Source organism: Protopterus annectens, chromosome 4.part1 (genome assembly GCF_019279795.1).
Source record: "Protopterus annectens isolate FY-2018-M chromosome 4.part1, PAN1.0, whole genome shotgun sequence".
NCBI classification, from domain to species: domain Eukaryota; kingdom Metazoa; phylum Chordata; order Ceratodontiformes; family Protopteridae; genus Protopterus; species Protopterus annectens.
The window spans coordinates 557,325,636-557,345,256 of NC_056734.1; the positions used below are offsets into that span (position 1 = coordinate 557,325,636).

At 42.9% G+C, this 19,621-nt stretch overlaps 1 protein-coding gene across 1 annotated transcript in view; it reads left to right on the plus strand.

Annotated features, from left to right (window-relative positions):
• FARSB (phenylalanyl-tRNA synthetase subunit beta) overlaps positions 1–19,621 on the plus strand; it is a 907,972-nt gene that overhangs the window by 301,621 nt on the left and 586,730 nt on the right. The window contains exon 11 of the mRNA XM_044070366.1: positions 13,375–13,436. Within this exon, the coding sequence (XP_043926301.1) occupies positions 13,375–13,436 (62 nt within the window). The remainder of the gene's footprint in view (positions 1–13,374; positions 13,437–19,621) is intronic.

Sequence of the window (19,621 nt, forward strand, 5' to 3'; positions counted from 1 at the left end):
TTTCTAAGTGGATAGGCCATTGCATTCATTTCTGCTATAAGCACCATGGAAAACCTATCCCTCATGGGGATTAGACCCCATTTAACCAGTGCTGCATCTACCTCTACAGCCTTTCTCAGAGGTGTCCCTACCAGAGACAGCTTAGAAGCTGCCACCTGGTGTTTTGTACATACTTTCACCAAGCATTACCATTTGCCAATTTTCTCTAAATCCAGAGCTGGCTTTGCCACTACAGTCTTGCAGGGCCTTATAGCTGGTCCTAATGCTATCTAAATTCCTCCTCTCATCCTTAGCTTTGGGAATCAACACAAATGTGATGACGACAATAGTGAAACACGAAGAACATAGTACAGTTGTGTACACTTACCATAAATGTAGATGTTCGAGTGTATTCACTGTTGCAGTCCTGGTTACCCTCCCTCCAGCCCACTGACTTCTTTTGGGTACCTCTTCTCTCCTTTAGTATGCTTAAAAGCTTTTTGGTGCATTTGCTTTTTTGATGGAGGTATAACCTTGTGTGTGTGTGTGTGTATATATATATATATATATATATATATATATATATATATATATATATGTGTGTGTGTGTGTGTGTGTGTGTGTGTGTGTGTGTGTGTGTGTGTATATATATCTATATATATATATCTATATATATATATATATATATATATATATATATATATATATATATATATATATATATATATATATATATATATATATATAGAGACAGAGAGATATTTTAATTGCTTCCCATTGGGGGGCACCTGACATCTGGGGCAAGAAAAAATGATGTAATGGCATTGTCTTCATGATTTTATACCCCTGACTACCTGACGTCACGAAAGATGAGACAGCATCCGACGCAGGACCCAAGACTTTGATAATCAGGCTGACTGAGGGCTACTGCAAGCCGATAACCCAAATGTGATGACTGCAACAGTGAATACACTCGAACATCTACATTTATGGTAAGTGTACACAACTGTACTTTTCCCAGTGAACATGTCCCCAAACTCCTGTAGCACTGCTTGGATTTCTTGAACCTGGGTAGGAGATAGCTGCTGGGACATTGCTACCCCTTCCACTGAGGTGTCAGCCAGAGCCTCACTGAGATCAGTCACCAGATCTCCCTCAGACTCCTCCTGCTGTCCACTTTTACCATGTAGTTAACATCACTTACATTTCTTACCACCTTGTAGGGCCCCTCCCAAGCTGCTTGCAGCTTGTTGTGTCTGACAGGAATGAGAACCATTACCTGCTGCCCTACAACATACTCTCTAGTGCAAGCATTCCTGTCATACCAGACCTTTTTCTGCTATTGGGTTTCTAGCAGGTTCTCCTGGGCCGAGCCCATGAGTTCCCTGACCCTTGTCCTGACATTTAGGTCATATGCCACAACAGACTCCTTGTGGGATTCACACTCACCTTCCCACTAATCACAAATTAAATCTAGAGGCCCCCTCACCCTATGCCCATACAACAACTCAAAGGGTGAAAAACCTGTGGATTCCCAGGGAACCTCTCTGTAAGCAAACAGAGGGGCAAATATTTGTGTCACTCCCTCTTAGACTGGTTTGTAAATTCCTGTAGCATGTTCTGATTGTAGAGTTTAACCTCTCAAACAGACCATTAATCTGGAGATAGTAGGGGGTGGTCTTAGGATCTTAACCCCCACAGTACTTCCACAGACAAGCCAGCAGGTCTGACATGAAATTGGCACCTTTGTCAGTCAGTATTTCTTTTGAGAAACCTACCCTGCTGAAAATCTCTAACAAAGCATTTACCACCTTTTCCGCCTCACTGGAGGACAAAGCCACTCCCTTGGGGTATCTTGTAGCATAATCTACTACCACTAGGATATACTTTTCCTTGTGGAACATGGGGCACTTAGAGGCCCCACAATATCCATAGCTACCCTCTGAAATTACTCCTCAATCACAGGCAAAGGCATCAAAGGAGCTCTCACCTTGTCTCCTGCCTTGCCTACCTTTTGGCACTGCTCACAGGTTCTGCAGTACCCTGTTACATCTCTGGAGATTCCAGGCCAATAGAATGTCTGCATAATACGTCTCTTTGAACATTTTATGCCCATATGACCTGCAAAGGGAATATCATGGGCTATGGCTGGAAGTGCCAGAAGGTAAGCTCTAGGCACTACCAACTGCTGTATTCTCTCACCTTCTAGCCCTCCCTCAGCGGTCCACTCTTTCTACAGTAATCCTTTGTACCAGTATACAGATTCCCCCTTCCCTTGAGAATCAGGTGCCTCACTAGCTACCTGCCTCAGGCCTTGCAGTGTAGGGTCTGAGAGCTGAGCCTGTCTCAACTCTTTCTTTGTAACCCTTCCCAGCTGCCCTTGCACAGGAAGTATGGCATCTTCTGACAGCTGTGCCTCACTGTCAGCCTGGGTACTACTACTCACCTCTACCTTTACAGTCACTCTGTCCAAGGGAACATCAGTACCCACAAGCAGCTTTAGCTCACCTTCAGTCTCACTGCTTCAAAGTAGCTCCCTTGCTGAAATAACCACCTCACCAGTCCTGGCTGCAAGGTTGCGGTCTATCTGGGTCTCCCCCATGTTACCATACATGCATGCTTGTCTCGAAGCCTGACTGCATGTAACTGCACAAACGCATGGTACTGCCGTATCAAAATCATTCCCTATCAGGACATCTGCAGGGATATCCTAAAACACACCTACATGCCTACTTCCTTTTCCACCCTTCCAGTCAAGGTGAACACTAGCCAAAGGTATTTGGAATGAGGTCCCTCCTAAAGCTCTGACTGGAGTAGACTGCCCAGGCAAGTAGTGCTCCTCTGTAACCAATGCAGGCTTCACAATGGTTATGTTCTATGCTGTCTCTTAGCAATTGTCTCTTTGCCATTTACTATGATAGGATATAACCTCTTGTGGTAGTTTGGTAACCGCGTTGTCTCAAGGACAACCTACTGTTGGCATTTTGCCTTTCCCACTTACTGGTGCTCTCACCTTTTGTTCCCCACCTTGCCTCCGTGGACATCTGTATGCCGCATGGCCCCACTGGTTGCATTCAAAACCTTTATCCCTAGGTCCTGGGTGTGTACTTGGACTAATAGCTTCCCCTGCTGCTGGCAGATTCTATTGGGGCAGTCTGGGCTGCCCACCATGGGTTCCTTTAGACCCATGAGTAGTACTGGGGGGTCCATTTTCTGTGCAGGGATGCCCTACTTGCTAGGTATAGGTCTCCCTTCTTTCCCAACTCATCTGAAGTAGCGCATTGTCTATCAGCTAACCAGAGCCTAATGTCCTCAGGCAAAGTGCTAAGGGCTTGGTCCCTCACCAAAAGGTCTGCCAGCCATTCAAAAGTGGTGACCTGACATCCACTCACCCACCTATGAAAATAAGTGTTCATTTCAGCAACATATTCACCCACACTTTCTTCTGCCTTGTGTCTATGCTCATGAAACCTTTTCCTATAAGTTTCAGGTGTTAGCTTAAAAAATTCTAACAGACCATTCTTAGCAGTATAATCAAAACATTCATAATCAGAAAGTTTAGACAACACAGTTACAGCTTTACCATGTAGTAAGGGGGTCAGGAACCATATCCAGCGCCTATGTCAACACCATACTGTGTACATACCCTCTCAAACATATGAATGAAACTATCAAAATTATTCCCCTCTGTAAACTGTGGAAGAAATTTACTGACCTTTTGTGCTTCTGGAGTCTGGTTACTCCCTTCCCCATTACCTCCATGACTCTGGCAAAGAGTCAGCATCTCCTTTTCATGTTGCCTCTCCTTGTCCTCAGCTTCCAGGCGTAGCAGTTTCTCATTCTCCTCAGCCTGTAGATGTCTCAATCTCTCTTTTGCTTCTATTTCCAAACACCTGGCCTCCAATTCAAGTCTCTTTAGCTCCAGATGGATTTTTAAGTGCTCTGCAGAAAGGTTGAGCTGTCTATTCGAGTGTTGTACGTCTCCACGGCCAGTCTGATCATCCTCCTGATTGCTGTTTTTTGATGCAGCTGTGACCAAAGCTGCAATCACGTCTGCCTTAGTCTGGTTTCCATTCACCAGTCCCTTAGCTTGGCACATCTCATCCAACTGGCTTCTTGTCAGTTTGCCATAATCCTCTGCTGACATGCTTGCCTGCTCTCCCCGACTAACTAAGCTAACAAAAGAAATAAAACAATTGTGATCTCAACTCTAAATATTTACTGCATGGCTGATTTTAGAGTACCAAAACACCTTCAGTGATCACTGTATACAAGCTACAAGAATTCACTATCCACACCACTACAAGCCAATTGACAACCAATTAATATGTGGATATCCCACCACTGTCAAACAATTAATATGGTGGTGTGGATATCCCACTACTGACAAACAATGTGTGACGCCCGTGCACTGACCCAGTAATCAAGGAGCTTCAGTCCTCACCAGTAGCACCAGTGAGGGGTGTCCACATTGGGAGGGATAATGAGTATACACACAGTAAAGTACAATTTCCCTTAAGAGCACATAGAAATCACAGTCAGTTTGGGGCTGGTTTCTCCCTTTCTCTCCATATCCTCAATAAGACTCCCCACTGGCACAGCTATAGAGTACAGATCTCTGCCGAGTAGTCAAGCCAAAACCTCCAGTGCCCTCTCTGTCCAACCAGTGCTTTGTGACCCTGCCCAAGTAGCTGACACACACACTTTGAGATCTGGTTTATATACAAAGACACAGACACTCCTGAAGAAGGCTGGCACAAGTTCTCCAGCTATGCACCCTCCTGCCAGGCTATAAGGTAGTAATCACTGCCACAAACTACTCTCATCAGCTACTAAAACGGCCCTTACCAAAGGGTGTCCAATTTATACTGTGCAATATTATTATCCAGATAGTAAGTGGGCGAACAGCAAGGCTTATTGCAGTGGCTTTTTGTACAGTATCCCCAAATACATGCAAGTACTCTAGGGCTTACATTATCTCTACACAAAACAGCTACAGTTGAAAGGTTTAAAAACATTTAATAATAAAAACACAAGACAAATCTTCTCAATTCAACACAGTGCTAGTCAAGAGTTCAGAAATCACAGGAAAATGCTTAAAGTAATACTGTAGAATAGTCTGACACAGATATAGAAAACAGCTAGACTAAATCTGACTAAATTTCTATCTAACGCTAAGTGCAATTACAGTTCTAAATAAACTTGCATATAGAGTAAAGGCAGAGTACTGGTGAGTGATGTTCTTCAGACAAAATCCAAAATGCTCGGATTCTCTCTGTCTGAGAAAGTCTTAAAAATACATCAGTGCTGATTCATTTAGATTACATCATTCTTTGGTTCCTAGGCTAACAAACTCAAGAGTTTTAATATTTCTTTGATCTGTCACCTGGCCAGGAAACTATAGCAATAAGACATTATTATATATGTAAAATCTAGCAATTAACTCTGGTCTCAGAACAATAGAAGGGATTCCTCAGTCCAGATATTGTCTCCGAGCCTTGAGATCAAACAGTCATACAATGCTGGACTTATCAACTTTCTTCTACCAGAGTGCACTGTGGTTACATTTTTGAAGTTCAACATTTAACATAGTTTTCTTACATTTTAGAAGACAAGCCTGTGGATTATATTCATATTTACAGTGACATAAAATTATTTGCAAAATTATGTTTTGCTAGGCTGGCAGCCTTCACATATCTTCACAAATGTTATGGTAAGTTCTTACACAATTGTACTCTCTTTGATTAAGAGAGTTCTTCAAGGCCGATGACAAGGCATATCTCACCCCATCGAGACTAGAGTTTTATGTTAAAAAGATGGTTTCATCTCTGTTTGAACCTGCATATTCAGTAACCTAAAATATCTAAGTAAAATATATATTTTTTTGTAGTTGGCGTTACATTAGGCAGAAGGATTTGAGAATTGCAATCTGTCTTGAGTAAACCACTTTATTATTTCTTTGCAGATAAGCTGCCTTTGAAAAGTAGTTCACCTTTCCTGCCAAAGATTGTTATAGTAATAGTAATCAATATGTTTCTACATCAGTTCAGTTGCTGGTCTTTTATCCAAACTACCAGAACAGAAGTGAACACCTGCACTTGCTGGATGTGCATGCACAACTTGAGTACTGTTTGAAAGATTCAGTAATTCATGAAAATGTGTCACTTACCCATTCTGAAAATAAAGATAAGGTCTTTCAATCAGTAAGGACACTATAGATGATTGGTCCACTCTGTTGTCTTATCATTGCACTGCTTCTGAAATTCTCCCTTAATTATCATTCCATAGTACTTTTGCAGTCCCTTGCTGTATTGCATCTAGTCTTTGGCATAGTTAGAAAGTAAGGATATTTGGTGGGTTTTGGTACATACAACCTTTCATCCTATTATTCTTTATAGGAAAGTTTCCTGTTAGAGATCTCAGTTGATTTTCTACTCTAACAGTGAGATTGCCCCTTAATCCAAACAAAGACAATACCTTATGAACCAGTAGACACAAATCCCATAAAATAGACACAGATCCCATGTCCACTATTGATAGATGTTCATCGTGTTACCCTGCTGCAGTCATCACACTTGGGTTATCCTGGCGTCAGACGGTCCCGCAGTCGGCCTGAATTCCAAAGTCTTGGTCCGGCGTCGGTTGCTGTCGCTTCTTCCCTGATGTCAGTACACCAGGGGTATATAAGAGGCATCCGACGCCATTTTCTTCAGTCTTTCTTGCCGCGAGGTGCCCAAAGCAGAAGCAGTTCGCAAGTGCTGGTCGGCGACACCTGAGATTTTCGATTCGAATTTCAGTCCGAAGTCTTCAATAAAGCTAAGTACCCCATTGGGGAACCTTTTCTTGCCTCAGTCCGATGTCAGAAAAAGTTAACAATTGCATTTCTTGTGGGAAGCAAATACCACATAAGGACTTCCATTCCTATTGTATTCCTTGCCTAGGCCCAGACCACGACGTCATAGGTTGTCGGTTTTGTGCTAGGTTTAATAAAAGAACTATCAAACGCCATTTTGATTTCGCACGACACTATTTTGGTAGGAAATTTAATTATATCATGCCGTCGGAGCAGCCGACAATCGGCCTGCATAAAAAATGCAAGGATAAGGACAGGCAGCCTAGGAACAAGCCAGACTCCGAGGCCTCTGCTGGGCCTGTCGCCGGTTCTCCGGTTTTCAGTGAGGCGCCTACGCAGCCCCTGACGACCGCAGAACTGGAACCCCAGACAGCTGCGGATTCTCAAGCGGAGTCTACTAGGCCGACGCAGCCATCTTCATTAGGCCCTTCCGACACCGGAGCAGAAGTAGACCCCGGTGCAGTGGAAACACCCTCTGTTGCAGAAGGGGTCTTCAGACCGACTACACTCACCATTAAATCGTATGCTAAGCTTAATACTCCTTTAAAACCAAAGAAGACTGTACATCAGTCTACAGTTCAAGGCCCCATGCCTAAGAAACAGATGCTTAAGATGGCTGAAGATTTGATTACTCTAATCAGGGGTTCCCATCCCCCTCCTGATAAAAGACCAAGACAAGAGGAGGATTATGCTTCCTCTGACCAAGTTTCAATTTCCTCAGATTCTTCTGAGGAACAGGATTACACTTTTCCACCTTATGAAGACTCTGATGCTGAAGACTACTCCTTTGGGGAAACTTTACATACCATGAGGGAACATTTCCACTGGGAAGGCCAGGACTACTCCGATTCTAAGAAAAGGCTCCGAGAGTTCCTTTTACTACCCCAGCACAGACCTCTTGCTATCCCTCCAGTTTAAGATATTGTGGATGATGTTTACTTGGAGTCTAGTCTAAATCCAGACTCTCTACCTCCTGCTCCAGCCAAACCAGACAGATACTACAGAGTACCTGACTCACACAAATTCCTTTATAAAAGCCCTGTGGCTGTCCCAGAAACAATTTCCCAGGGTCCTAAGGGAGCTAAAGCCTCTATGGCTAAAAATCCTGTGCCCTCTGAAAGGGATTCCAGAGCCCTAGATAGATGGGGAAAGAAAATATACACCTCAGCAACTCTGGCTATGAGAGCATTAAATTGTCAGTTTCACATGCTGAAATATCAGCAATTTCTAATGTCTCAATTAAAACAAAAAATGAGCACTCATTCTGAACAGTCTGAATTCAATGAAATGCAGGATCTGTTGCATGCAGCTGAACAGGTGGGCTAACATACTTTACAATGTGGATATGATTCATTGGAAGCTTCCTGTAGAGCAGCTGTTACTGGCTCTGTCATATGTAGACATGCTTGGTTAAAAGAACAAACCCTTCCGGATCATGTTAAAGCAAAATTATTGGATGCACCTTTACAGCAGGATGTATTATTTGGTGTCAAAGCAGAAGGGGTTTTAAAGAAAATGGAGGATAAGGCAAAGTCTATGCTGACGGTCAAAGATTTTTTGCAGATACAACCCCCTTGTTTCTGCAGAAATTGGCCAACGAAACACTGGTCCTTTCCAGCTTCTGACAGATCACAGAGAGGCAAATACAGATGCCCAAGGGGCAGAGGTCAGTCGCAATGCCCTTACAAACCTCGCCAATGGGGTTCTGCTACCCAGAAAGGAGGAGAAGACAGACCCCAAGCTAGCAGAAGACAAACACAATGACTCAATCCTCAAACTACCAAGCAAATCTCTCCTGGCAGCTCCCTTGGAAGGAAAATTAGCATTTTTTGCAGACAACTGGCACAATATCACAAAAGACAAATGGGTCTTAAACATTGTCTCTCAAGGATACAGATTCCACTTTCATACCTTACCAAGGATAAAAGGAATGCCAAACCTGCCACCAAATCAATGGGCAGAGGCACAAAAACAAATTACAGCTCTCATGGATACGAGAGCCATTCAGCAGGTACCTACACAGGAGTAAGGACAATGATTTTACTCAAGACTCTTTCTAGTCCCAAGAAAGGACAAAGCATGGAGACCCATTCTGGATCTTTCAGTTCTGAACACCTATCTGCAAGTACCAAAATTCAAGATGCTAACACTACAGCAGCTTCTTCCCATGCTGGGCAAGAATGCTTGGCTAGTAACGTTGGACCTCAAGAAGGCATACCTGCATGTCCCTATCAGACAAAATTGCAGAAGATACCTCCGCTTCATTGCAGGTTCAATGCATTATCAATTCTCTGCACTGCCCTTTGGCTTATCTACTGCTCCCAGGGTCTTCACAAAATGCCTGGCACCAGTAATTGCATACTGCAGACAGAGGAATTCAAATATACCCATACCTGGACGACTGCCTTTTTCAAGCAGAAAGCAAGGACATTCTTTTAAAGCATCTGGCATTTGTCAAACACCTTCTAAGTTGCCTAGGGTACACAGTAAACAAAAAGAAATCAAAACTAGTGCCCTCATAAAACATAATATTCCTGGGTGCCAGCTTGAATACAACGGCCCAGATGGCTTATCTCACGCCAGACAAGCAACAACAGCTGACTCAGTATTTCAAAATAAGGGCAACAAAGACCCAACTCCCTGCAAGAAAAATTCTGCAGGCCTTGGGATTCATGGCATCTTGCATACTACTAATACCATTTGCAAAACTGCATATGAGGAAATTACAATGGTACCTGAAAAGCGTATGGACTCGTACAGCCACAGCTTGGAAACAATGATACCACTCATTCCCTGCCTTCAACAGGAGTTTCTATGGTGGGCACAGGCATGTCACCTCAACAAGGGTCAGACTTTCACCTTACCCACAGCCAGGCAAACTATGACAACAGATGCCTCGGACTATGCCTGGGGAGCACACATGGCAGGACAGTGCATTCAGGGCAAATGGACTACAGATCAGAGGCATCTGCATATCAATCAATAAGAAATGCTAGCAGTACAGAATGCCCTAACAGCTTTCATGGACCTCTTACATCCAGGACAACTAATAATAAAGACGGACAATACCACAGTAATGTGGTACATAAACAAGCAAGGGGGGCACACATTCCTACCCTCTATGCAGGCAAGCAGTGACCTTGTGGAACACAGCACTGGCTTACCAGGTTCAATTACAAGCACAATTCCTGCCAGGAAAGAAAAACACATTGGCAGACGACCTAAGCAGAAACATCATGGATCCACACAAGTGGAAACTAGATCCACAAGTATTTGCAATGATAGCTCAAAAATGGGGACGCCCAGACATAGATCTGTTTGCAAGCCCCCAAAACTACCGACTTCAAAAATTCTGCACAAGGACATTCCATCCACAAGCTGGGAAAGTGGACGCCCTCTCATTCAGTTGGAAAACATTAACAGTGTATGCCTTTCCTCCACTGTCTCTCCTAGCAAAGGTACTGCTGAAAGTCAGATTAGAAAGACCACAGATGATACTCTTTGCACCAGACTGGCCACGCCAGCATTGGTATCCAATTCTAAGGAACATGGCCCACTGCCCACCATGGATTTTACCACAAATTCCTCACCTGCTCACCCAGCGAGACAATCAGATTCTACACAGCCAACTCCAGACTTTAAACCTGGCTGCATGGCAAATTACCTAAACAACCCGCCAACACTTCTATCCAAAGCTGTTATCGATGTCATTCTGGAGGCCAGGAGGCCCAGCACCAGGAAAACCTATTCAGACAAATGGAAAAGATTTTGCGCCTGGAACCAGGCTAAAGGCCAAAATCCCCTTGATCCAAACATTCCTCAGATTCTACAATATTTAACTGAGATGTTGCACAAAGGACTTTCCTTTTCATCTATTAAGATCCACGCCTCAGCAATTTCAGCTCATTACAACACGGATCCTCCTTTATTCTCACATCCACTCCTAAGACAGTACCTCAGAGGGGCTAAGAACATAAGACCGCCAAGGAGAGCTCCAACACCTACTTGGGATCTCAACTTTGTTCTGGAAAAGCTTACACTGCTGCCCTTTGAACCAGCTTTTTCAGCTGATTTAAAATTTCTTTCCTGGAAAACTGCCCTGCTACTAGCAATAACCTCAGCTAGAAGAGTCTCAGAGCTACAGGCACTAATGGCAGTGGAGCCTTTCCTCATTTTTCATCAAGACAGAGTCTCTCTATGAACTAACCCTTCCTTTATGCCAAAGGTGGTATCCAGTGTGGCCCTAAACCAAACCATTCATTTGCCCACCTTTTTCCCAAATCCCCAGAACAAAGGAGAAAGACTCCTGCACTCTTTGGACATTCACAGGCAGTTACATTACTACTTGGATAAAACTAAGGCTTTCAGAAAATCTGAACAGCTCTTTGTAGCCTATGCTGCAGGATCACAAGGAAAAGCCATCTCAAAACAGACCATCTCTAAATGGATAGGGCATTGCATACGTTTCTGCTACACGCTTCATGGGAAACCGGTACCTGCTAACATTAGGTCCCACTCCACCAGGGCTACAGCTACATCAGCAGCCTTTCTCAGGGGAGTGCCAACCAAGGATATTCTGGAAGCTGCAACTTGGGGAGTTCAGTGCACACCTTCACCAAACACCATCACTTACCTCTATATTCTAAGACTAGAGCTGGTTTTGCCACTGCAGTTTTGCAGGGCCTACTAGCTTCTTCTAACCCTTTTTAACTCCATCTCCCATCCTTAGCTTTGGGATTCAACCCAAGTGTGATGACTGCAGCAGGCTAACACGATGAACATAGTACAGTTTTGTACCTAACATAAATGGAGATGTTAGAGTGTTCACCCTGCTGCAGTCCAGGTTACCCTCCCTCCATCCCCTCTGAACTAGCTGAACTTATCTATACCACTCTATCCTATACAACCTCTGTGGTGTATTTGCTTGTACCTAAAGGTATTGTTTTATTTTTATCTAATTATATATATATATATATATATATATATATATATATATATATATATATATATATATATATATATATATATATATTGCCTACCTATTGGGGGCACCTGACATCTGGGGCAAGAAAAACTGAAGAAAATGGCGTTGGATGCCTCTTGTATACCCCTGGCGCACTGATGTCAGGGAAGAAGTGACAGCAACTGACGCCGGACCAAGACTTTGGAATTCAGGCCGACTGCGGGATCGCCTGACGGCAGGATATCCCAAGTGTGATGACTGCAGCAGGGTGAACACTCGAACATCTTCATTTATGGTAGGTACAAAACTGTGCTTTTTGTAATATTGGATAGTAAAATTGGAAAGAAATAAAACTGTTGCAAGACGTACGGCACCACAAACATATATTTTATTAAAAGAGGTAAGCGCTTGGCCGCCTTCATTATTTTGCCGTTTTCTTCACTAGTGCGATCTGGGAGTTGGTATATTTAAGTAGGGGGGTGGGGGGCACAGCCCCCCACTTTATGTAGTAATTTTTTTTTTGGAACAGCGATTTATTTTGCTGTTCAAAGTGTTCGGGATTGTAAGCTTTAGCTTACATGGGGTCGATAAATCAGTGTTCGCTGATTTAATACAGACCCTTATTTACATTAGCTTAATGGTCCTAGGCATGATTTTTTATTTTTCATGTATCTCACTTTTTCTGCCTAAAACTTCACTTACAGCTGTCCGTGAAGCTGCGTATACATTTCCTATCACCGCCTACATCACTCTACCATCCACTCTAGGTAAATTAAAGGCGCAGTGTACGGTAATATTAAATTCCTATCCAACTACATACACCACTCTAAGAAATGTGTCAAAATCGTATTTAGTGGTGTGGAATCTGTAATGTGATGTTTATATACGGTGTTACATGTAAGCGTAAACCATAAACCTATAAAAATAAATAGAATCAGTGGTGCTGTACGATATATATATATATATATATATATATATATATATATATATATATATATATATATATATATATATGTAAATATAAAAATACATCTACTCTATGCAATTATAAACAGTATTTATAAACAATATTATTCCATACCCGTTGTGTATCTCTATGGCATACACGTATCAGAATTATGATTCCAAGATAAAACTAGTCAGATTTATTATTTGTCTGAATACAAGGGGTGAAACTATGAGGCCTAGAAAATCCCTAGATTCAAGGACATGTTTAACTGTAACCTTCGTATTAAGGCCATATCCCTTATCGCTTAGTCTCAGGATCCATTTAAGCAGGGTGTGTAGACAATCAAAGACTTTATGTGGATGACATTGTTTAAAAAAAAAATCAAAGCTTGGGCATATTAAAATGAATAAAAGTTTGCATGATGGGGGAGCATGAGCAAAACTGAAAGCATCAGAAGATATGTGCATGTAACATGGAAAACAGTCATAATTTATTGGTGTTATTCTGTGCTGTTTCGTGACATTGTTTGAGATAGAAATCTTTGCACAGCCCTTAATCCGAAGTCTCTACGAAGTTTATCAGTCTCTGTCTGTGTGCACAGTCTAAGCAACCCTTTTTTTAAAATTGCAGGAATTGACTTACAGGAAGGAGATACTGACAGCAGACTACATAAATAAAAAAGTGGGCATCAGGTAAGATCGGTATACTCTATTTTGCCTTTTAATTCATTTACTTTGCTTTCTGTTGTGGTTTTAAAAGCATGGTTTTTGGCTTTAAGTTAAGCAGGCATGAAGGTTTGTAGTGGAAAGAAGTAGGGCTGAAACAGTTTAGAATCTGTTAAAAATGTGGCAGATATGCATTCTAGACTCAGAAGTCCAAAAGCAAAATGTAAGATTGAAGTTTTGAATAGTACAAGAAAAGTACTTGGGTAATGATCATATCTGTTAATAAAGAGTGATGTGCAGGCTTGAACAGAGAGACATTTTGCATACAGACACACATCACAAGCAGAATGGAGCCCCTGGCTAAACTGTCAAGTGTAGAATAGTACTTGGGACACAGATATTGAAATGTTTATTTCCTTTATCTTGGAGTCCTCAAGCATTCCCCATTCTTTTCCCTTATACCCCAATACCTGCATGATATTTCTTTCATTTCAAGGTACAATAAGATTGTGATTTTCCTAATGATATAGATGACAACCTTTTGGTAGTTCTCAGTTGCAGTAGTATCATAAAACTTTAAGTTACTCCAATAATTTGTTTCAGTCGGTCACAAGAGAAATTTTATTTGGGTGAAAGAGGCTTGTTTTAGGTTCCCTTTTAGTTTTCCGTAGCTACATGCCTAACATGTTTGTGATTCTTTGCTGCTAAAAGCAGAACTGAAACCTGTCCACTTATTTTTATGTACTGCCTTGGCTTTTGCATACCTAAATGCTTTCTACTTAGTAGGATAAGCTTGCATACCTGTTCAAATTGAAAGGTATACTTGTATTAGGAATTTTAGGTTTATGGACATTAGTTAAAAGTGCATTGTTTACTCTTAGATTAAATTATATCAATAATTAAAAATTTCTGTTCACTTCTAATATTTAGTTGCTCTTTTATTTGCAAGGGATGATCCCCTACAAGTTTTCATTAAAGGACCACTACAAAACATACAATCTGATATTGACAATCTTTATTCATTCTTGATGAATGGGAACTCTGTTCTGATCCGCGGAACCGGCTCGGCTGTTGTACAGCATGCATCAGACAAAAAACTCTCGAGCTAAGACTCTACCCATAATTCCCCTCTTTCCATTACCCTAGATCTCGTTTGCTGCTATGTCAGCAAGACGCATCAGCCGTTGCTCTCAGCCAAGTCTTAAAATTTCTTGTATTTTCATTTATATTTATATATTTTCTGGATTATACCTTATAATTTGTCAGCTGTGTGTGTTTGGATACTCTACCTTGTATCTCTGGAATTCTCAGTTACCATTGTTGGTAACTCCTTTCCCACCTTTCTTACCATTTTGCAGTAATTTTTAGTACCATCGTTGGTACGTCTTTCTTTTCTTATCTCTTTGGTATTTCTGCTGTACCATCGTTGGTAAACATTCCACCTGTACTGTGGGTGTTGGTGTGTGCGGGTGTGTGTGTGCGCGGGTGTGTGTGTGCGCGGGTGTGTGTGTGCGCGGGTGTGTGTGTGCGCGGGTGTTGGTGTGTGTGTGCGCGGGTGTTGGTGTGTGTGTGCGCGGGTGTTGGTGTGTGTGTGCGCGGGTGTTGGTGTGTGTGTGTGCGCGGGTGTTGGTGTGTGTGTGCGTGTTGGAGTGCTGGTGTGTGCGTGTTGGAGTGCTGGTGTGTGCGTGTTGGAGTGCTGGTGTGTGCGTGTGTGTGTGTGTGTGTGCATGGTTGTTATTTTTAGTTGTTACCTTAAAAAAAATAAAAAATGTCGGAAAAGCATAAGAACACTTCAGGTTTTAAACGGTGCCAAAACTGTGGAAGAAAGATGCCCAATTCTGATGGGCATCTTTAATCTATTTATTGTCTAGGAGTTCCTGATTTCCAGCTTCCTGCTCCCAACAAGCCTGACAGGTTTTATGGGGTGCCTGAGGACTGTAAATTTCTGTATAGGTGCCATTCTGCTGATCCTTCGATGGTGTCTATGGCTTCTGACAAACCATCTCAGTTGCTCCCTTTCCTTAAGTTTCTTCCTTCTGATAAAGATAGCAGAACTATGGAAAGGTTAGGTAAGAAGGTTTATACCTTTGCTACCTTAGCTTTTAAGGGCTGTTCGATATCGGACCCATATGTCCAGGTGCATGTTGGCTGTTCTGTCCCAGGCCTGTCAGGTAATTTCTGATCTCCCAGACTCTGAAGAGAAGACTTCTGGTCTTTCTCTATTAGGGAATTTTTCCCAGGTGGCTTGTCATTCCATTAAGTGTAGTTATGATGCAGCAGATGCTTTCTGTAGGGCTACTGCCTTTTGGGTCTGTGATGAGATTTCGGCTTCAGCCTTTGCCTGATGATATTAAGACTGAGTTGATGGATGCTTTTCTGGACAATATGAAGTTGCTGCTGCCTTGTTTAAATCTCTTCGAGATGAGGGCAAGGCTTTAATGGAACTTAAATGTGTCTTTTGTTTCTCCTGTGCCTAAATTTCAGAGGTGTTACCCCAGTAAGCCTGCCTTTGTTCATAGGCAGTCTTGCATGCCCCCAAGGGTACGAAAGGTGGGTAGCAGGCTCCTCCTGCTAAAGCTACACCGACTTATTTGCCTTAGAAATCTCCTTTTCCTGATAAACCAGGTGCTGTCTGATTGTGCTGTGTTCTCGGCCACATTCCTCCTACTTGTTCGTCTTTCCTCCTCTCTTCCTGTTTGGGTAAAGATTTCTCAGGACTCCTGGGTTCTATCCATTATCCATCAAGGGTATTCCATGGTGTGGAAATCTCTTCCCCCTTTTATGGGAATTCTTCATCCCCCTCAGGAACCTCTCTTCTTTCCAGGGATGATGATCTCTTGACGCTGGGAACTTTTCAGGAAGTTCTAGTGTCTCAAAGGAGGAGGAGTTTTACTCCAGTTTCTGGTACACATGAAAGATGGTACGTGGGGACCGATTCTAGACCTGTCTCTTCTAAACACCTTTCTGAAGGTCCTTCAGACTTTATTCAGTCTTCTGCCTACTCAGGCTTGTATGGTGTATCTGGACCCCAAGGATGCTTATCTTCATATCCCGGTTTATCCCCTTTTCAGGAAGTTTTGATGTTTCCCTGTTGCTTCCTGGCATTCTCAGTTCTCTACTTTGCCCTTTGGTCTTTCTACTGCCCCAAGGATATTCAGCAAATGCCTCACTCCTTTGATTACTTTTTGCAGGCTTCGGGAGATTTTAATTCTTTACCTTTCAGGCATCCTCTCCTAGAGACCTTGTTGCAAAATTTCCATTTTGTCATTTCCCTTCTACAGAGCCTGAAATGCACTGTAAATTTCAAAAAGTCAGTTCTGACTCCTTCTCAGGATCATGTCTTTCTGGGGTACAGGATCCAGACTGTCCCTTTGTTGACATCCTTTCCAGCTCCCAAGGTCTTAACTCTCATTTCCTTTTTTCAATCTGTTTTTCCTCCAACTTCAATATTAGCCAGGGAATTTTGGGAGTTTTGGGGTAAATGGCTTCCACCATTACTATACTCTCTTCAGTGATTTCTGGTCAGTTTGACTGCAGCATTCTCATTCCTTTGAATTTGTAGTTCCTCTTCTGCCATGTCTCAAGCAGGAACTTCAGTGGTGGATTCGGCAGTTGACTCTCAATCCAGGACTACCTTTTCATCCACCTCTTCCCTCTCAGAAGCTGTTCACAGATGCTTGCGACATGGGATGATGAGCCACATTTGGCTCCTTAAAGTTGCAGGGAATTTGGTCACATCATAACAGAAAGGACACGTCAATATCAGAGATGAGGGAGCTCTTCTGCTGGCTGTTCAGACTTTTCATCCTCTCTTCTCCCCAGGTGCTCTCAAGGTGATGTTCTTCAAGGATGCATCTGCAGTCCTAACAAATGGGTTGTCCTGGCCTCAGACAGCCCTTCGGTCGGCCGGATTCCAAAGTCTGGGTCTGGCCTCGGCTGATGTCGCACTTCACCCGACGTCATAGCTGCAGTGCAGCGGGTATAAAGGCATCAGCCGACGCCATTTTCCTCAGTCTTTCTTGCCGCGTGGCGCCCGAAGCAGAAGCTGTTCGCAAGTGCCGGTCGGTCAGAACCAGAGATTGCTACTGCAAGACTTCTAAAAGCTAAGTACCCGTTGGGACTCTTTCTTGCCTCAGCCGATGTCAGAAAAAGTGAATAACTGTAACTTGTGGGAAACAAATACCTCATAAAGATTTCCACTCTTACTGCCTACCTTGTTTAGGCCCAGACCACGTAGCAGCTTGTCTAGCCGGTGCTTCCTTCAACCGACGAACACTTAGACGCCGGTCGGAGTTTGCAGAGGAGTTTTTCGCTTTTGCTTATATCATGCCGCCGGAGACTCGACTACACATTTAGCTAAAAGCGTAGGAAAAGGATCGACACTCGCGGTTTCGGCCGAAACCGCGGTTAAGGCAACTCGAGTGTCTCGGTTCTTCGGCGAAAGCATGCCTCCTTCTACCGAGGCCTCTTCCAGCATGGCTGAATCTGCTACTGAAAATGAGCCACATTTGGCTCCTTAAAGTTGCAGGGAATTTGGTCACATCATAACAGAAAGGACACGTCAATATCAGAGATGAGGGAGCTCTTCTGCTGGCTGTTCAGACTTTTCATCCTCTCTTCTCCCCAGGTGCTCTCAAGGTGTTTTCAAGACAGTACCACAGTGATGTGGTATGCCAGCAAACAGGGGGATAAGATCTCATCTTATCTTACCTGGTGTGTGGGAACTAGTTATCCAGCGTCAAGTGACTCTTCAGGCTGTTTACATTCCTTCAGGTTAAAACATTTTGTGGCAAACTGTCTGAGCAGGTCCATTAACTCAATCCTATGAATGGATATTTTACAGGGCTGTGTTTCTAGACATTGTCCACCAGTGGGGTATTCCTCAAATAGATCTTTTTGCCTCTATTCTGAACAGACAACTTCCTCTATTTTGTGCCAGAGTACCAGGTCCTCTGGATGGAAGGTGGATGTCCTTTTTCTTGGAAGAGGATGTTTCCCTGTGCTTCCCCACCCATCATTCTCATTCTAAAAGTCCTGTTCAAAATTCAACAGGATGCTGCCAAAATCTTGTTGGTGACTTCCTTTTAGTCAAGACAGCATTGGTTTCCTCCATTTCTACATTTAGCCAATGGCAGTCATCAATTACCTCATAGGGTGGATCTACTCACACAAAACAAGGGATCATCTCCACCTGTCCACTCTTCTCCTGACACTGTGGGTGATAGGTTTTTGATTCCACAGACACCTTTTTTTGTTGAGGAAATGCGTAGGGTCCTTTAGGAGGCCAGGAAACCTAATACTAGGAAATCCTACTTTTCCTAATGGAAGAGGTTTTCTGTTTGGTATCTTTCTCATAACCTGGATTCACTTTCTGTAGATGTTCTTTGGTTCTTATCTTTGTGAACTGCTCAATGCTGTGTTGGCTTACTCTTCTGTTAAGACCCATTTATCAATTATCTCAGCTTGTATGCCTTTATCACCTCCTTCAGCTTCTAGATTTGAAGCTAAACAATTTCTTAAAGGCATCCTTCATATTAGGCCTCCCAGGAAGCCTGATGTTCTTCGTGTTTCACTGTTTCAGTCATTACATTTCGGTTATCTGCTTGCAGGTAGCCCTCGGCCTGATTATCGAAGTCTTGGATCCTGCTTCGGTTGCTGTCTCATCTTCCATGACGTCAGGTAGTTGGGGGTATAAAGCATGCAGCCGACGCCATTATATCAGTTTTTCTTGCCATGCAGTGCCCGAAACAGAAGCAGTTTGCAAGTGCTGGTCGGCCGACTCCTGAAATTTTCATTTTTGAGTTTCAGGTCCGAAGTCTTCAACAAAGCTAAGTACCCCGTTGGGGATCCTTTTTCTTGCTCTAAGCCAATGTCAGTAAAAGTTTAACTATTGTATGTCTTGTGGAAAGCAAATACCTCAAAGATTTTCATTCGTACTGCATTCCTTGCCTAGGCCCAGATCACGACATCCCTCGCTGTCGGTTTTGTGCCTTATTCAAACCTCGAACTATTCATTGTCTGTTCATTTTCGCACCTAAGTATTTTGGTACTCGGTTCAATTATTCAGAAATGGCTTCTGTAAGCCATCTGATTATCGACATTCCAAAAAGACGCAAAGATAAAGACAGAGACAGACCGCATAGGTCCAAAGCTGCCGACGACACTTCTGCTAATCTAGTCGCCAGTTCACCGGTACTCAGTTTGGTGCTTTC